This window comes from Gigantopelta aegis, chromosome 8, assembly GCF_016097555.1.
Source record: "Gigantopelta aegis isolate Gae_Host chromosome 8, Gae_host_genome, whole genome shotgun sequence".
Taxonomy (NCBI): Eukaryota; Metazoa; Mollusca; class Gastropoda; order Neomphalida; family Peltospiridae; genus Gigantopelta; species Gigantopelta aegis.
In genome coordinates this window covers 41,816,118-41,837,327 of record NC_054706.1, presented here as the reverse complement: position 1 = coordinate 41,837,327, position 21,210 = coordinate 41,816,118, and the positions used below count along the sequence as shown (strand labels likewise).

The 21,210-nt window shown below is 35.8% G+C and overlaps 1 protein-coding gene across 1 annotated transcript in view; it reads right to left on the bottom strand.

Annotated features, from left to right (window-relative positions):
• Positions 1-2,479: 2,479 nt before the first annotated feature.
• Positions 2,480-21,210, bottom strand: part of LOC121379046 (sodium-coupled monocarboxylate transporter 2-like) — an 86,127-nt gene continuing 67,396 nt past the window's right edge. The window contains exons 12-15 of the mRNA XM_041507490.1: positions 18,068-18,303; positions 5,571-5,671; positions 4,467-4,633; positions 2,480-3,353 (exon numbers count right to left, since the gene is read on the bottom strand). Of these exons, the coding sequence (XP_041363424.1) occupies positions 3,153-3,353; positions 4,467-4,633; positions 5,571-5,671; positions 18,068-18,303 (705 nt within the window). The 3' untranslated portion in view covers positions 2,480-3,152. The remainder of the gene's footprint in view (positions 3,354-4,466; positions 4,634-5,570; positions 5,672-18,067; positions 18,304-21,210) is intronic.

The following is a 21,210-nucleotide window of genomic DNA, read 5'->3' as shown; positions in this document are numbered from 1 at the left end:
TCTTAGGTAATATATATATATATATACATGTATCAGAGATGGGGTAATCGTAATCAGTAATTGTAATCGATTACATTGGTTGAGAATGTCATTGCTAATGTAATCGTAATCAGCAATTACTTTCATGATTACTCATAATTATTGACTAAACTTAGATGTGTTTAGCATCAACTCCATTAACAGTGCCTATAGTTAGAAGCAGTACTGGTCAGTCAGTAGAACTGTTCTCCCATTGTCTACTACTCTCATAGTAGAACTATTATTTGCCTTGAGAAACAGGGGATCATAACGTCTGGATTATCAAATGAATGTTACCCAGGGGATGAAGACACACATTCACATAATGGCATCTATCGTGTTTACGTTTACTATAAAACCACTTGAATGAATACAGTGTTCTAGCTAGCAATATATAAAAGGGCACTGCACCAGTTTTGTGTCCTAATTCATTGCCGTAAAAAAAAATCAATAATATATATATATATATATTTGTTTTTATAATAAAACAATTGCATTCCTGTGAATGCATATACAGCGTTATCATGGTCTGAATTCAACTACGAAACGCTTGACAATATCTCGTTTTGTCACAGGTGTGAAAGTCCACCAATGGTACTGTGGCAAACCTTCTTTCCTTTTGTTAGTGGTTACGACTGCAGACGGGCAGCCAGCCAGTCGTATCAAGCTTGATTCCATGAGTAGTCATCCTCACCCTGTCGCAGACACAACCACCAATAACGTAACTAATTAAGTAAACACCCAGTTGAAAGTAGTCTATCGCAATAAACCTTGGTTTATTTTCCTTTAAAATACTAATATGTCTGATAAAAATTCCCAAAAGCTGATTTTAATAGATATTCTACTAAACACGGCGCTTCTAATGATACCAAAATAAACACACCCAGACCAAGATACGTGTACTTGTAATTTTCACCGATACAATTGGATCCTTATACATGTAATATGGCACAAATTTTAAGCAAGCATGACTGCAAATCGATTCATTAATAATAGTTATTTTTAGAATGTCAACAATTAAATGCAATGAGCAACTTGTGCACATGCATGTGTATGCAGATATCAATTTAATTATTTATTTACCTGTTTGTTCTTTTCTTTCATTCTTTATTTCTTCATTTATAGATTTTTTTTAAATAATAATTTATTTTAATTTGTGGATGGTATTAAATGGTATACGTTCTACAAACAATAAAAAAAAAAAAAATTAATAGTGATCAGACAGTTTGCAATTACTAATTATGCTTATTTCAATAATATAACAAAATATATATGTTATGGGTACCTTTTCGTCAATAATCCAAATTTAAGAATAATAAATCTGATTTTGGAAACTGATTCCCTCATACATACGTTTATAAATGTTTGAAATAATTTAATAAATAATCCAAAATTATCCATTATGTCTTTCAATGAATGAAATCAGTATGGTTGTAAAATAAAGTGCATAACTTTATGATGGTAACATCATTTCATCATTTGTGTAGGTTTGGAAATGTAATCATAATTGTAATCATGATTGCTAGACAATGTATTCGCATTCGTAATCGATTACTTTCAATTATCTTGTAATCATAATCGTGACATTCTAAAGTAATTGTAATTGTAATCAATTACTTTTGTCATGTAATCGCCCCATCTCTGCTATATATATATATTACATATATATGTATATATACATGTATATCTATATCTATACAGATGTACATGTATATATACATGTGTGTGTGTGTGTGTATATATATATATATATGTATGTGTGTGTGTGTGTGTATGTATGTATATATAATATTTAAACGCCACAAACATTTAACACAGAGACAAAGACATTTTTTGTTTTTCGGACATTACAGACATGGATGATGATGATGAGATGAATTGTGAAGCCACAGTATTTCCATTTTAGTATGGGACTACTTGACAGGTCCAAACTTGCTGTCAGTTGAGCCATCTCAGTATCACCCCAGCCCAGGTTACACTGAACCTGCAGTGCATGCCATGTGTATGTGGCCTTACACCTACCCATTGAATCTAGCAGTGCACTCACTCTGAGTTGGAGCCGGTACTGGCATGAAAATTCCCCCATTGCCTCAGGTGGAATACAAACCCAGTACCTACCAGCTTGAAGGCCGATGGCATAACGACTACATCACCGAAGCCAGTTATTCTTAGTTAATATTACTATGCAAACTAATCCTTAAAATAATTAAATATTGTTGTTTAAAAATGGCCAATTTTGCAATTCAGATGCCAAGAAAAGGCATTTAAAGCCATCCAATTAAAACAACTTCATGGACCCCCCCCCCCCCCCTAGACGCACCCTCAGGCAAAGCACTTACTGCTTTGCTTAATAACAGCCCTAATGATTGCATCCCCCCCCCCCCCCCATTTAATAAAAACCTGCTCCTACGGGCCTGATTAATATGAACACAAACAAAATATCAACTCAAACAACATTGACTCATCGGTGCTCAACTTTATTATTTTTATTTTTTATTTTTCAAGTTACATCTACATTTTATTTTAGCTTGTGTAACTAACCTAGTACTCTACAATTGTTACAACATTTAAAGCTATATCAGTCCCACTAAAATATTTGAATTATGTATTTTAACAAAAACATATTGTGTAACGTGACCCGATATTCCCAAAATTATGACCACTTTTGGCCACAACACCAGCGTTTATAATAAAGTAGATGTAAAACGTTTTACATGAACTACAATGTAACCACATGACGTTTAGGATCCAATTTCAGAAAAGAAAATGAGAAAAGATCAGAATTTTTTTATGGTAAAAACAAAATGTCATGACTATGTTAATAAAAAAAGTTAAAAACACCGCGAATATATGTTTCATGATTATTGGAATTAAAATATTATTTACCATCATTTTTAAAAGGGGAAAAAAAGGAGATATAACTATTTATTTGGAAATGTGGCCAAAAACGTGACTATATTTGGCCACCACATCGGGGCCTATGATAAACTAGACATAATAACCTTTCAAATGAATGTGTTTTGTGAAAAATGAGGTCCAACGTAGCTATAATATAGCTGTATGATTTTTGGGGTCATTAAATCAACAAAACAAAAAGTGGCACTCGCCGCTCTACTACTAGTTGAGCTTGCTCCTCACAAATGTGTTGATTCCATCTCTTTGTTCAGATCCATAGATTCCATGCTGAAACTTTGGTTCATCATAGTCGATGGTTTAGTTTTAGTTTGTTCATTTTCAGATATCCCACTGGTGTCTGTCTCAGCTGTGTCATATTCTTTGTTTTCACCAAAATAGGTTTTTGGTGTTGTTGCCAGATTGACTTTATCATTGTTAGCCTGAAATGTGGAATTAAAAAAAAAAAAATGATTATAATAATAATAATAAAATAATAATTATAATAATAATAATAGTAATAATTTACAGTAATCTGCGGAATAGATAGTGTCAATATTTTTAATGCTATCAATCAATTTGATGATTTTGGGTTCCAATCTTGTATGAGTAAATGAATTTGCATATTCCAATGATATGTAATGTAATGTACATTATTGGCATATTCAGTTAATAAAATGGTAAAAATGTGAATGCTGTTATATATAACGGGTGCAGCCATTTTGCTCCATCCCACTGAATCCGCCCTCAAGTGAGCAGATAGTTATGTAATATTTAACCTGTTACATCAGGACCGAGTTCAGTCAGACCGAACAGAAAAACGTCTGCTAGACTGGTTTATGCACTTCACGCTAAACTAAATGGCCATGTCGAGAACCAATCAAATATTTTAACATTAGCAAAAGATTTGCTGGCTGAACTTGGGGCTGATGTTAGTCTTTGAATTAAAAAAAACCCAAATGTTCCAGACTGTTGATATAATTTTGCCAAATTATGAAACAGGCATGCATTACAATATTCTAAGAAAAAAACAAAAAGAGACACCAGACAGGAGGCCAGTATAAGTGTAATGAGCGTTGCAATTGATTTACCTACAATTTTGAATCTGTTGCTATTTTAACAATATTTGACCTATGGGCCTACAATTTTCACAGGGTGTGGGGAGGGATAAAACAGTGCTTGTGTGGTAGTCTGTAGGATCATTTACCTATAAGGGGGACCCATAGTTGTTGCTTTTCTTTTGTTTTTCCTATCCCAACCTATGCCTCCCCACTTGTATATCAGAGGTCATGATATATGCATTCCTGTCTGTGGTAAAGTATATACAAAAGATATTTCGCCACTTTTAGTAGGAGTAGCCTATGTGGATTTCCTTTATTACCATCTAAACCTGATGTCAAAGTAACAATATGCTTATTTAAAAGGTGCTGAAATGTTGTTGAACAAATATTCCTTTTTTTTCGAAACCTTGGGTGCACTGTTATCAATGTATGGAGTGATAGCATGTGTTAACAAAGATGAATACATGTATTTAGCTGAAATAGCCAAATCTTCACCTCAGTCACATCTTCGTGTTGTTTTAGGTTCCGATCTGTCCTCCTCAACTTACTGTAATCCACACCAAAACGGAGAGGTTTCAGGATCTTTTCTGGCAACCATGGGAATATGACATCAAATATAGGGCAAAACAGATGTGGGTCTGAATTAGAAGGTGTATTGTGACCTGCAAAACAGACATTTAATTTGGAGTCAGTTTGGTAGTTTCCTGAGCTTTGAGAATATCAAAGGTTAACTTTATGATAAAATTATGAACTATAAGATCTGCTGCTTAAATTTATTTTACTCTATACTTTGTCTTCCCAATAACAAGTGTTATTCCTACTTTTGCTTTCATGTATTGTAAGTGCTGCAGAGCATATCTTATGCTGAACTTTTCAAACTTTATCAAACAACAAGGACGCTGTATATGTGACATCATTTTAATATCTTCATATATACACCCTACAAAGCAAACAACTTATGTCACGTACTCTTCAAGAGAAAAATTACATTCTCTATTACTATTCTTGTTCCTTCTTCGTTTTAGCTCAAAAGCAATTTTAATGCAGGATTTTTAATTTTTAAAAAATAAAATTGAATTAGCCTTTATCGGAAATGAAAATATGTAATGTTATCTGGTATTTGACATTGGCTAAACATTTTTTTTTTTGTCTCGTTTAACTTTCTTACAAAGTTGATCTTTAAGTGTTATATGAGCCTCGTTTTTGTTTCTTTTTTCAAGAGTTGCATAATTCTTTCAGTAATATAACATTTATTCAAAAGTTATATTGATAAACATTTTAAAAAGGCAAGAGCGTGTTTGAGAACATGTTCCCATGCTAAAATCCCATACCCCTCATCTGGTGGTGTGAACAAAAATGGTTTCAGCCATTCACGAATGCAACTTTGAAGACACACATAGAATGTGTAAATCTGTATCCTGCTAATAACATGTGGTCATGTAAATCATCATCACTATGTGACATTATTTAACACTTTACACATAATTATCATTTTCTGGCAAACCTGTTACCCTTTTTGTTAGAAACAAAAGAGAGGAAAATATCAACAGATAAAGCATTGCAACATGATAAGGGTTAAGTGAACTATTAATCACTTGCCTGTAATAAAGCTCACTATGAGTCCAACAACAACAACGGTTAATACAGCGGTAGCTGTGTACCACATGTAGGATAGTGTATATAGTTCTGTGACCAAGCTTCTGTAAAACAAAAGTAATAAAATAAATAAATCCTTATTGTAGCAAGTTTGAACCAAACGGAGACAGTTGATAAAGAACATTTCACAAATTATTTCCAATCATTCACTCCTGCTTTGCAGCAACATACTAAAACAAATTATATATTCTGTTTTTGGTACTAAAACTGAAACTGTAATATCACTATATGCACTCGCCAATTGGCTAGTAAATGAAAAAAATTCACTAGCCATCACCAGGCAACGTATCAAGTATTAATATGGATATAAATAAATGTAATAATTTTTAAACACCATCCCCTATTTTGCAGAATTAAAAAAACATTATATCATCAGTAATACGTGTTCCCCACGAGATCAATTTGAAGTGAAAATATAACAAGTGAATATTATCATTGTAAATATATCTAAATTGCTACACCATTTTCATCGTGTACCTTATAAAACACTTTATTTTAAAGGAGAGCATTATCATTTTTTATTATTATTTATAATTTTTATTATTGTTTATATAAATTGAAAAATCAGAGATAGTTTTAAAGTATTGTAATAGTATTAATATAAAGTGCAGTAGCTAGTGGGAATTTCCTTATTAGCTCAGTTGGTAGAACGCTACACTCTGGTACCGAGAGTCCATGGTTCGTAACCCTCAGTGACGATTGATTTTGCTGTTACATTTGGAGCCAACATATGGACTGGGTGTGTTCTTTACACAATAATACAATTATAACACATTCAGGACCCATAACAGTTCAACTGCCCATGGCCCACACCTCCGGGACGTAGCTTCACTTGAGGGGGGAGTATGTAGTAGTATTAGTATAAAGTGCTTCTACTGAAAAATCAAAGATAGTTTTAAAGTGTTGTAGTAGTATTAATATAAAGTGCAGTAGCTAGTGGGAATTTCCCTATTAGCTCAGTTGGTAGAAGGCTACACTCTGGTACCATGGTTCGTATCCCTCGGTGGCGATTGATTTTTCTATTACAGTGTTTCAGAAATTCGTTTACAATTGGAACATTTTGATGTGTCACAAGGCTGTCCGATTGTGGTATATGAAGCATTCAAAACATTTTGATCATCGAACTGAACGAAACTCTCGAGTCCAAAACACAAACGTTTATGCTTATAGTTTTGATCATCAAAACATGTCATCTGAATGATACTGTAAATTAAATATATGTCATAATGATAGCTAGGTTTGACAAAATAATTTGCTCGCCAAAAGACAAGTGTTTTGTAAATTTTAATCGCCACATCAAAATTTCACTTGCATAGGAGTGTGTTTTACTTGCAATGTTGCGCCCCAGAGGGTGTGCCTATTTTCTGTGAGTGAATGTCAGGCTGTCCAGTGTTCCTACTTCTTGGTTTAGCTTTGTCCTATTTTTCCTGCTTTTTCTTCAAAATACCTATTTTTTCCTACTTTTTTTGTTTAAAAATGCCACAAATTACTCTTGTTATTATAAAAATCAACAATTATGGGAATTGTTTTTTGCAGTAAGATATATTATCTCCCAATTTGAGGCACCATATTATTTCAACATCATATAATTTACATCCTGAACTTTTACTTTCTGGCACTCAAATGTTACTTTTGCCAATGTCTAAGTAGTGTGCTCCACCTGTACTCAGAACCTGTACATAGGTTACATAGGTTTAATAGACATCTTTGAAGATGTACCAATCCGATCAAAACTTCTTTGCCTATTTAATTTAATATTAATAAGAAACAGTCCACTTTTGTAAGGTAATAGATCACAACGTCTGATAAGGATAACTCATTTATACTGTTCATATAGTTATGACAAAAAGAAAAAAGGGATTGAATTAAATAGTGGCTTCTGCATGTAGCCTATACAAATGAACTCGTTACGGAAATCAGCGATGTCAGTAAAATTGTCTCGATTAGTTCATAACTGTTAGCTTTATAAAGCTTACGTGAGGTCCCGAAAATGGCAATCGTGTAATTTTATACCTTCTTTAAAAAAAAAAAAAAATGAAATGAAATTTAGACGGAATAATAAAAAGAAGGAAACGAAATGATAAGAGGTATGTAGGAATAAGCCTAGATATCTTTTTACGTCTATTATATTTCTTGTTTCACTTTTAAAAAAATCAAATAAAACTTCATTTAAATATTTGTATTTTAGCCAGAGGTTAATGAATGTGCATATGTTATTTATATATGTATATATGTACACACTATAGTAACAGTAACCAATGATCATTGCCGACCAACCAACACTATCAGTTGAAGTAATTGTAGGCCTACGCTTCACAAGTTCTTTTTAAAAAAAAGTTTTAATAATATGATTCGGTAGTGCACACCTGAGATGCTTGGGTCGTAGTTCATGAACCACCTCCTTGGTCCCTGAATCAGTGGGTTTTTCCCATCCCAACTATCCTAATCATATTCATAGTACATAATAATGAAATTCAAGACAAGTTGATTCCTATATATGTTTAGCTGCACGTTCATCAAACCATCTAACACTGGAAAGGTATATATATAATTGTGTGCATCAGATTATCTGAATAGTACATATTGTAATTAAAGAATCAAATTGTCTGCATCAGAGTATACATGTCATATTTATATTTATATAGTATTAACTCCCAAGAAGTTAGACTACACTAATGAACCAAACAACATAAAATTAGAAGAAAATATTATTGGTTTATTGGTTCATTTTTGCAACATGTCTCTGCATTTACATGTACCAGTTACTTCATAAATTAATAATGCTTTGTTTTCACTCTTCTTAGCATTTTGATGAGTGTGATTTTTCACTCGCCTAAGCGTTTTGAGGTGTGTGATTTTTCACTAGTCTTTGTTTTTCAAAAGCCAAGGACTGCACCAACTATGGACAGTACACAACCTAACAGCAGAGGTTTGTAACTGGAAGCAGTCGGAAGGAAACGTGCTATCTGTTTTCGAACCATCAGTGAGCCATTATTGTTACAGATAAGCATAATTAATAACTGTGATTCGTTAACAGTACTAACAGTTTAGCTAGTTTCAAATCGGTACGGTTATTACTATTATTTTAAATTATATATTAGCCATGAACTGTATTTAATCATAAACAACTGGAAGCAAATTGCTAGTGCGTCACCAACTACACTCAAAGTGGTGACCAATCACTATCCGTATAGTAACGGTATAGTATATAATATTTTTAAATACCTGCAGATAATATATATATACGGGAGGGGGCACAAGCCATATTTTTACGTTCGAAATTTGATAACTGTACAATAATGAGGTCAATGAGGTAAATTTTATTGACACAACATTGTAATCAACGTACTAGTAAACAAATAGACAAGGCTTCATTTTCTAGTAACGCAGGACACTATGTTGTGTATTCAGCAAAAATGATTGTGCCACAATGTTTTTTGTTGGAGCATGCACATATCCATCTCCTTGCAGAAGCATTTTTTTTTTTTGTGATACATTTTTCGGGGAACTTGTCTCGACCCCTTACCATAAACATAACTCGCCTCCATTTAGACCCCTCTCCCCATGCTAAAATCCCTGCACACGCATCTGCAGTAGTACTGTGTACGGAGCTCCATAAAAAAAAACCCCAAAACTCCCAACAAACAAAAAGCCAACAACAAATTAAACAACAAGATAACCCTTGCTCCCCCCAAAAAATAAATAAAATAAAAATAAATAATAATAATAATCGCTTGCTCAATCCCCTGCTTAAGCCAATTTTGTTTTCTGATTTTCCCCCCAATAATTGTCTGGGGTTGCATGTCACCCCCTGTAAATGTTGCTCACCTTAGTCTAGACCCCCCCCCCCCCTCCCTCACTTGCTAAAATTCCTGCACATGAGCCCACAGTGGTCCTGTGTACAATAGTTCCGTAAAACAACTAAAAAAAAACCCACAATAATAAAAAAAATAATAGTAATAAACCAAAAAATAAATAAATAAAACTAATAATAATAATAAACAAAAATCGAGTTTATGTTCCAACTATTTATTATTTTATTTCAGCGTATTTGTGTTGTTTTTTTGTTGTTGTTTTTGTTAAGCAATAATATATTTTAAATTATTTTAAAGTCTCTATACATGGCAGTCGTGCACTGTATATAAAGTTCAAAGGTACTTTACATGGCTGTCGTATATATAGCCTCATCAATACTCAGTTTTGTCGTATGTTTTAGACTCCTCATAAAAGAGTTCCAATTTTTAAAAATTAAGCTGCTCACAGGTTGTCATGGGATTCACTCAATCATGGTTCAATTAAAATGTTTTGGGTGATACAATAGCGAGGTTTGGTATTCAAAATTAATGTAATTGTCATTTATAATCCATATTTAGAGAAATAAGGCCCACTAAATCTGTGACTGAGCGCCTTTAATACAGTTTACAATAATTTCAAATAACTGTATAACATGATCATTACATAAGATTCATATTATTTTGGACACAACATAAAAATATAGCTACAAACTGAGCACTACATAAAAAAATGTGTAAGTGTATTCTCAATAATACCATTTTTTAATTTTAACATATTCATTTATCTAGTACGAATATGAAAAATGTCACTACATATTTTTTCAGTTCTACTTTGTCCAACTTTAATCCTACTTTTTCTAAATATTCATTCCTACTTTTGTCCTACTTTTTCATAAGGTTGTGTTGAACAGCCTGGAATGTGTGGTGGTCTAATTTTCATGTAATTTATAGCATAGTGCAGTCAACAAGCAATCTGATTGAAATCAGTTCTACTGGTTATTTACCAGTGGAGCTAATTTTAATCACATTGAGTCAACAAGTTTAAGAACACAATGAAAATATAATACATGTATACCAACGATGCACATTTATTTACCAGTGGAGCTAATTTTAATCACATTGAGTCAACAAGTTTAAGAACACAATGAAAATATAATACATGTATACCAACGATGCACATTTATTTACCAGTGGAGCTAATTTTAATCACATTGAGTCAACAAGTTTAAGAACACAATGAAAATATAATACATGTATACCAACGATGCACATTTATTTACCAGTGGAGCTAATTTTAATCACATTGAGTCAACAAGTTTAAGAACACAATGAAAATATAATACATGTATACCAACAATACATACAATACTACCTTTTTGATCCACAAATATAAGTACTGATGTAGCATTTAATTTGCACTCTCCAGTCATTATTATACATTTAATTTGCACTCTCCAGTCATTATTATACATTTAATTTGGGTAAAAAAGTAGGTAAATTATGGGACTGGTGCTAGTTTGAAATGATTTGCATAAGTGTTTTGTGGCTGTCATGCTCGAACAAGGTTCAGAGTGTTAGAAAATCTTCAAAACTTCAGTATGTGGGGTAACCCCCAACGACATGGGTAACCAATACATCTTCTAATGCTCTGGACCAGATGTTGGATCTGACATTGTGGGATCGCCCGCCATTCCTGTTGCAATGCTATTGACAATTCTGCTAAATTTTGGACTGGAGGATCTCTCTGATGTACTCTTCGACCCAGAATATCCCACAAGTTCTCAATCGGATTGAGGTCAGGGCTTCGTGCCGGCAAGGAATGGTAGTGATTGCATTTTGCTGTAGGAAATCCATTACTGCATGCGTTCGATGGGGTCTAGCATTGTCATCCATAAACACTGGTCTTGAGGTCAAAGTGAGGAACGACAACAGTTTCCAGGATGTCCCTCTGATATCTTGGCCCATTAAGATTGCCTTGAACAGTGACCAGATCCAACTTGCAATCATGTGAAAACATCCCCACACCATCACAGTACCTGGATGTTGTTGGCGGCATAGGCGGTATTTGGTTGCCTCCAGACACGAGTTCTATCAGTCATGTGCAGAAGAAAGTGGCTTTAATCAGACCAATGAATCTTTCTCCAGGATGCAAGATGCCATCTGTGGCATACCTGACACCATGCCTGGCTTGGTACCCAGCAGTCTTCAGCCAATTCCTTACGGTCCTCGTTGACATGGCCTTGTTTGGGAATCCAGTTATCTCTCAAGATCTTGCTGCTGGAAAAAGAGAAACGTCAAACAAGTCTTAACAATGCCCTGTTGTTCCTGTCCTTGGCGTCATTGATTTGTTGGTGTTTTCGTACGAGTCGACTAATTACAGTATGATTCCGACCCAACTGATGCCCGATTTCCCTGCATGACAATTCCGTATGATTCGTTCCAATAATTTGCCACCTAGTGGTAATGGACTGTTTTCAGCAAGCCATTAGACACTTACTAAGCACAAAAGGAAAATTATTGTCCAAAAACAAGCATAAAACTTAATTGAAACAAAAACTTGGTTTTCCCACGTGTGAGGGTAGTTTTCTGCACATGCTATTTGTGTGGGTTCTTGACTGGCAAGGACAACGAAACGACAGTATAGAGCGTGGGAAGGGACATGATTTTTACAGTATTAATATTGCCTGGCTACCACCCATAATAATAATTTGTTGACAATATAAATCGGGTAGTGCTTAATTAATTTCCAGGTGTATCCATATATTACACACTATCCACTACTACATGTACATTTAAAGGTGGAGGTTTTCTTCTTCTTTGTCTTCAAATCTTCTTCCTTCTGATTCTCTTCCTTCTTCACTATTTTCTCTGTTATCGTTTGTCAGTTTGTTCTTTTTATGGACATGTCTCAATAATTTGTTTTAATCTGTGTGTTCGTGTAAGTCAATGTTTTCTGCTTGTATATCTTGACCCTATGTCTGGATCAGTTTCTGTTAGTTTTGTTATTTTTTGTTGCTTAGATCATGAACATGTATGTTAAGCAGTGATTCAGGACTCCCATCCATGACACTGCTATATGATCTGGGAAAATAATTATTTATTTAAAAAAAAAAAAAGAGTTTTTTTTGTTTTGTTTAACAACACCACTAGAGCACATTGATTTATTAATCATTGGCTATTGGATGTCAGTTTTGACATACAGTTTTAGAGAGAAAACCAGCTACATTTTTTTCAAGGGATCAAGGGATCCCACAGACAGGATAGCACATACCACAGCTTTTGGTACACTGGGTGGAACGAGAAATGTGTTGTCTAGATTAAATGTATATTAATAATATAGAGTGTATGTTACATGTATTAATATGTATAATAATAGACATAGGTTATATGTACAGATTATATGTATGGTAATGAATGTGGAGTGTAGGTTATATGCACAGTCAGACCTCGCTACAATGACCACATTCGTCCTTGGGTCACTTTGTCGTTATATGGAAATTGCCATTATAAAAATTTGTTTTTTAATGACATCACTTGAGCAGATTGATTTATTAATCATCATTATTGGGTGTCAATAGTAGTAAGCGATCATTTATATGCACCATCCCACAGACAGGATAGCACATACCAAGGCATATATACCAGTCGTGGTTCACTGGCTGGAATGGGAAATAGCCCAATGGTCCCACCGACATGGATGGATCACAGACCATCATTAAATATTAAGAACATTATTATTAATCTAAGCGCATTCGCAGTCAATTTAATCGATCAGTACCTACCCGGTACATTTACAAAATGTCATAAAACTAGTAGACTTGATTGTTTGAAGTTAATTGAATGACTAAAGGCTTATGTTCAAAAGCAATACACGTCCACAGAAGTAGCCGACATCAGTAACTCAGACATCATGTGACACTGTCGGCTCGTGACAATGTCAAGGATGCCAAATGGCTGTGTATACTGCCAACGTACTACGGCATCTGTGATTAAGTAATGTCGTTGTAGAGAGGTCTTTTTAGATGGCGGGTGCACGTTTGTTCCTAATTTGCTCTGTCGGAAGGTGTGAAATAAAAAATAAAAAAATGTTTTATTTAATGATGCACTCAACACATTTTATGTATCGTTATGTGGCGTCAGACATATGGTTAAGGACCACACAGATATTGAGAGAAACCCGCTGTCGCCACTTCATGGGCTACTCTTTTCGATTAGCAGCAAGGGTTCTTTTATATGCACCATCCCACAGACAGGGTAGTACATACCATGGCCTTTGATGTACCAGTCGTGGTGCACTGGCTGGCACGAGAAATAGCCCAATGGGCCCACCGACGGGGATCAATCCCAGACCGACCGCACATCGAGTGAGCGTTTTACCACTGGGCTACGTCCCGCCCCTCGGAAGGTGTGAATTCCGGTGTAATGAACAGAATAACATTGGAGTATGTTCGTTCTCAACAATTTGTGGTCGGATAGTGTAAATGTCATAGTAACGACGGTCATTGTAACAAGGTGTGACTGTATACTTATGAATGGTGAGTGCAGATTATATGTATAGTAATGAATAGGAATTGTAGATTATATGTACATGTATAATAATGAATAGGGAGTTTATATTATATGTGTAGTAATCAACGGGAGTGTAGATTATTTGTATTATAATAAGGAATATAAAATTTAGGTTACATGTATAATAATGAATGGTGAATGTAGATTATGTGTATTAATTAAAAAATATTTTTATTTTATCATTATTCTTCTGTTTTGTTAAATATATTATTTTTTCAGTTTTCAACAAAAAAAGTGTTTGCAAACTCGTCTAAAATTCGCTTTTCTCTCTTTGTTTTTCAGATCGTCCCTGTAACTTCCTTTAGTTAAAAACTTATAAATGACTTTAAACAAACCATGGCTGTCCATATCGGATCCCTGATATGAACAAAGAATGCAGGAATGATAATTGATATGTGGGTTGGGGTGGGTCTGAAGGAATTTGACCAAACATTTTTATGGTAATATTTACTCAGGTACATAAAAACACCCCCAAAAATACAAAGTATCAGAAGGATCTGCCCTAACACATTTGATCTTTGCTGTAGAAAGCCCTGAAGTCACCCTATGCCTTAGTATGCCTAAGTAGATCCATATCTACCCCACATAAAATAGCACACTATTTCACATCATAGATGTACATTGAACTTGTGCAATAAAGACAATACATGTGATGTTTTTGTTATAAAATATGAACCTGTTTAAGACCAAGCTTTCAATTTATCTTCACATAATTCCTGTCATATTAATTGGAGATAAGGGAAGCAAGGTGTGGGTGGAGAGATTCAAGATCCATCCATCCTATCACCACACATGATGAGTTATTATTTTTATTTTGCAAATTTGCCAGGGTGGATACAGGAAAGTGTTGGCCCCCTTGGGTCTGCCATTGACTGATATACCCAACACCTTCACCACTGAGATTTACAAGTTCTGTTCAAAAAGTATCCGACCTTAGGCCGGGGAAAAAAGTAGCTTAAATTTTGGGTTCCATCTCTAATCTCCTTCGAAGTAGGCTCCTTGTGACTCATGCTTAGCCCAGTGGTCCATCCATTGCTGGAATCATTTCAAGAAGTCCTGTTTTAGAATGGCTGTCAGGTGTACCGTTATGTTTTTCATAATGTCATCTTGGCTCTCAAATCGGGATCCTTTCAGCTTGTGGAACAGCCAGAAATCACAAGGAGCCATGTCTGGCGAGTAGGTAGTCTGGCGAACCTGAGTAATTCCATGCTTGGCCATGAAATCCTGGACCAGGTGCGACATTAAGGCGGAGCTCTTGCTGTTCATGCGAAAGCAGTTTGGGTACAAATTTCGTGGCCACTGCGCATGCCCAAATCAACCGTTAAAATGGCATATGCAGAACTATCGCTAATCTCAACGTCATTAGCAATTTCTTGGACGGTCAACCGACTGTCTTCTATGATGAAATTGTGCATTTTGTCATAGCCCAGTGGTAAAGCGTTCATTTGATGTGTGGTCGGTCTGGGATTGATCCCCATCGGTGGGCCCATTGGGCTATTTCTCGCTCCAGCCAGCCAGTGCACCACAACTGGTATATGGTATGTGTTGTTTTGTCTGTGGAATGGTGCATATAAAAGATCCCTTTCTGCTAATCGAAAAGAGTAGCCCATAAAATGGCGACAGCAGGTTTTCTCTCTCATGTGTGGTCCTTAACCATATGTCCAACACCATATAACCATAAATAATGTGTTGAGTTAAATAAAACATTTCCTTCCTTTTTGTTAATGACGTGGATTTCGGCTTGTTAGCGGCCTACTGGAATGCTGGTCACTGTCAACTGAAGTTTGACCATCTTTAAACCGGTTAAACCATTCTTTAATCTGTTTAACCGCCATAGCATCGTTGCCGAAGGCATGCTAAATCTTATGAATTGTTTCAGTTTGGGTATTACCAAGCTTTTGACAAAACTTGATGCAGTAACGCTGTTCAACACATTCTGTCATTGTGTATAAAGTGTAAATGTGATGAGCACGTGTTACACAAACACGAACACTGGCTGCTTAGCAGAAACTGACTCACCAGACGAGGCAAAAAAAATCACGCATACGCAATGAGGTCTACTACTGCACTTGTCCCAATTTTGCCTCTCGTTTGCAACTGGTTTCGAGAAAAATAATAAGGTCGGATACTTTTTGAACAGACCTTGTATACCAGCTTTTATAAGTTATACACTCCAAAAATATAACTATGGCAATCCATAAAAAATTATTATAGCCTACGTATATTATAGACTCAGGGAGTACATATTATTCAGGGAGTGCATATTATACATATTTAATATATACTGTGGAATTGTATATTACATGTATAATATGCACTGCATAGTGCTTATTCTATGTATAATGTTGACTGGGAGTGCAAATCTAGGGGAGTGTAAATTATATGTGACACCAGTACTCGACAAAACGTTTTGTTTTGGGGGTGGGTTTCTTTTAGCAAAACCTTGAAAATTTAAGCTCACGAAAATAAAAGATTTCACAGTAATACAAGAGGCCCATGAGGCCTGAATCACTCACTTGGTATTAAACTAATTATACCTGTGAAAAGTCAACCATAGTAATAATGCTTTATTCACAGATGGTCAATTGGTAACTGGTAATTTGATGTTAACATAGCTAATGAACAAATGAAGATGTTCATATGATGTATTGTAACTCAAACCAATAAATGATCCACCATTATCACAGCATATGCCTTGAAATTTTGTGAATTCTAATTTTACCTGTGACATAATTAGGGAATAAATAAAGATGTAAACTGGTGATGGTCAGAGTTATCAGTGGATTATTTGTACCAGCTTTGGTTGAAATCCACAAACAAAGGGACATTATTGTTCGCTAGATACTGTGTTGTAACACGTGTTGTGTGCACTTGGGCATTATCTTGCTGAAATGTGTGTATATCTCAATGCTGATGAAAGAAGGGAATGATGTGATTTTGCAAGACGTTATCCTAGTAGTAAATGGCATTCATTCTGCCACGGCAAACATGGAGTGCTGTTTGGTGATAATAACTGATCCCGCCCCACACCATGACACTCCCTCCACCCCATCAATCCATTTGGACAAGGCAGTCATTGTGGTAACGTTCTCCATGCTTACGTCACACCTGCAACTGACCATCAGCAGTCCTTAAATGGAAACGGGATTCGTCAGAGAATAGCACAATTTCCAATGACGATACCTTCCTGCCAAACATCAGCGTTCATTTCAATGTCGACCAGTCAGGACAGGTCCAACATATGGTCGTTGAGCACGCAGCCCAGCAGAGCGAAGACAGTGATGCACAGTGTCTGCGCTGATAACCCCTCATCGACCTTGAACAGTCGGTGCAGTCCTGGCAGCTGGCAGCATTCAATCACGAATATGGAGGCGAACAATATGGCGATCTTGTCATGGTATCGTAAGACGTCATTGGTCTGGACGTGGATGGTCCCTGGTGGTCCCTGTCTGCTGGTATCTTCTGTGGAGTCTAGTGATTGTTCAATGGTGGCATCCAAACCACTGTGCGATCACTCTACTGAGAATGCCAACTTGAAGCATGCCTAAGGCACGTTCACGTTTGTCATCTGTCAACCTTGCCATTACTTGTTTAACATTTCCTAAAGACTTACTTCATAAATGAAAGTGGCTTTTCAGAGACCATCTTTTATAGCCCCAAACAGCATGATTTGCACATTCAATTTACTTTTTTCATACTTTGCATGCAGTGTGTTGTGTTTTGGTGTTGTGTTTCATAGAGTGTTCAGGCAATTGTTTTTGTAAGTTATTCGTCGTCATGCATGGTCTATAAGGTAGTACGGTACTTATTCATTGATATTTTTAATGCTGATATACGCCCCATTCACATTTGCTATCATCAACTGGTGGTGCGTTTTCAATGCTGTTCAGTATATATTTCATTCAGGTACTTTCATTTTTAATAAATTATAACTTATGCTGATAAAATATTATTAATTAATTCAATTGGACAACAACATGTTTTAATTATAATATTTACTTGACTGAAATACTTCTCTTGAAGTATCTATATATTAATTTTTCACAATGCATACACTAAAAGAGACAAAACCCATACTTATCATGATCTGCATTAGAAATGCTTCCATTTAATAGTTTTGTCATGATGGTTGTTGTGACTGCCATTGAAGTCCTGTTTACTTCTGATGTGATGGTTGTTGGAGATGTGAGGTTCCAGTTACAGTGTCGCACACTGAATGATGATAACACTACAATAACTGGTTTCTTAATCTGGAAGCCGACCCCAATCCAGAACATCAGAACAAGGCTGCTTACCAAACCAGCAACAGCTCCCTAAAATATAAAATATTAAGCAGTTCTTCGATATTAATGGCATAATAAACAGTTATATACATTTTGGAATGAATGAATGAATGAATGAATGAATATTTAATGACACCCCAAAACAAAAAATACAATACAAATATCAAAGTAAGTATACTTTAAAATTTTGTATACATCAACATGTTTTTAAAAGTTTAAAACTAATTCTGGGTTGAATTAAAAAAATCCTGTAACAGTTGGGACATTGCAAATCAATACCTCGTGTGACCCCCCCCCCCCCCCCCCCATTAGCATGGACCAAGGACAGACATCCCTTGTACATGGAATGAATAAGGTGACTGATCAATTGGAATTTGGGCCCATATCCTGAGAAAAGCTGCAAGTAGATCTGCTGCAGTTCTTGGCCTTGGGTGCACTTCAATGGAGCCATATTTGGACGTCGTTCCACAAGAGCTTTATTAGATTTCAATCAGGACTGAGGGCAGGCCATGTCATCATTCTGATACTGTGCTGCTGGAGAAAGTCCCAGGAGTGATTCAAGAGATGGACAAAATAAGGCACAATGTGATACCTAAGGACATGATCGATACACTGAAGAGAGACAACACCATTATATGTGTCTGGTAGGGCTTTAGATCACACTAATTTGGGAAAAACAAGCTTTTTGTCTATTTTTAGCATGCCAAGGTTATTTTAGTGTAGTAATGTTAATAGAAAGGAAGGATTGTTTTATTTAACAATGCACTGAACACATTTTATTTATGGTTATATGGCATCAGACATATGGTTAAGGACCACAGAGATAATCCACTATCGCCACTTCATGGGCTACTATTTTTCGATTAGCAGAAATGGATCTTTTATATGCACCATCCCACAGACAGGACAATACATACCACAGCCTTTGCTATACCAGTTGTGAAACACTGGCTGGAATGAGAATTAGTACAATGGGTTTACCAATGGAGCGATATGCATGAGTGCAAATTTAACAAAGACAAAATAAATAAATTAACTAAACGGCAATTAAGTATTCATTAATGCGAACAACTATTGGTGTGGGGGTTTTTAAAATAAATTTACACCATGATTTCCTTGTATGTAATCGTACTTTGTGTTTTATGTCCGCAACGATGTCTCATGACACAGGGTCTTGGCCTGTCGAATGTGACCTATATGCCCTAAGTTCAGCCAACGAATGTTTATCTAACGTTTACAAACTATTTGATTGGTTCCCAATGTGGACATTGGGTTTAACATGAAGTGCATAAACTAGTCTAGTGAACGTTGTTTTGTTTTTTGCTCGATTTGGCTGAATTTGGCCAAGGATAGCCTACTTGTCTTTCGGCCCTGAACTACCATGTGTACTGAAACTGACACGTATTGCCAGTCCGTTTTTATTACTTTGGTTCAAAGACTTTACAAAGTTAAAATAACAAGCTACAGATCTTTCAGACTTTGCTTTCATACATGTTGCCATTAAAACTAATAATTGTGATTATTAAAATAAGCAAACATTATGCTGCATTCTGGATGACACCGTTTCTCGTTACTGGTTGTGAGATCGCTATTACACTAATTCTTAATTGAATATTTGGTATTATTATTATATTTGGATAGATTGTGTTGGATAGATTATATAACTGTTTGTTGACATCAGAAGATAGAAAATGGCTTAGCCAAAATTTTAGCCATTTGCAAAATTTATTAGCCTTTCTTTTTTTTAAATATCCAGTGGCTAATTTGGCTACCTATAGTGTCAAGTCTTGACATTTATGGAACAAGAGAAGATTTTTAAATTGCTGTTTAAATCTATTTCTTTATATAACTATAGTAAATCCACTCACACCCACAAAAAAAACCCAAGACACAACAATAAAGAACCCAACAAAAACAAAACAAAAACAAAAAAACATAAACAAAACCAACAATATAACACTAATGCTCATTGTCACAAGTCAAGTTTGTGATCTAGATTAATTGTATAGTTGGGGGTCTCTTGTGACAAGAGGCAGGTCTATCTTTATATTTCCAGGTATAATATGTACATTGTGGGTTTGGACTTGTGGCAAGTCTATCATTATTTTGTTAGTGTGTATTATGTACATTTCCCCAAAGTTAAGGAGTACTGAGCAGGAACATTGGGTTGCATGGGCGTATCGCTTGAGGCAATCTTGCTGCATTGCAGATAGTGGTTAGCCAATGGGAAAATAGGTTGGGTTAGTCCCAAGGTATAAAAGTAGTTACAATATTAGAGTATTTTTACCTTTCGACCGACCGTTCAAAATTGCGCCAAATTACTCAACAAAACTGCGCACCTTTTCTCTTTTGGTAAATCGCTCCACTAAAAATTCCATAGCACCCCAAAACCCATCCGCCTGCTACCGATTCAATCGGACTGCTGGTGCTTCCTTGCACCTGCCAGTGCAGACGGTCCCTTCTCCTTCCCCCCCCCCCCCCACCTTTCCTGTCTTGGACAGAGAGGCCGGCCAAGGCCGGCACCTGTGCCCACGACAGGCGTGCGCTACAACAGCTTGCTCTGAACGTGCACGTAAAACCCTTTGACCTTTGACCTTTAGAGTAGATGAAATTAACATTTGGACCAACGGCTATCTACTAATCACAGCAGACACAACTGTCAACAACTGGATTTACATCTTAGGTCGCCGGCATAAACTTCAAGAGTACGAATTAAAACCCTCTAAATGCCAACACTGCCAACAATGGGGCCATGGGGCCAACAAATGCAGACAACACAGGGAGCTCCCAACATGCCACAGATGCGGCCAAAAACTCCCCATGTATGCGACCCATCCAGTGCCCCAACTGCCTTAGCCAGCACATGGCCCACGATAGTCGCTGCCACCACTTCCAAAAGGCGATGAGGCAGCTCAATAACACTAAAAAAAAAAAACC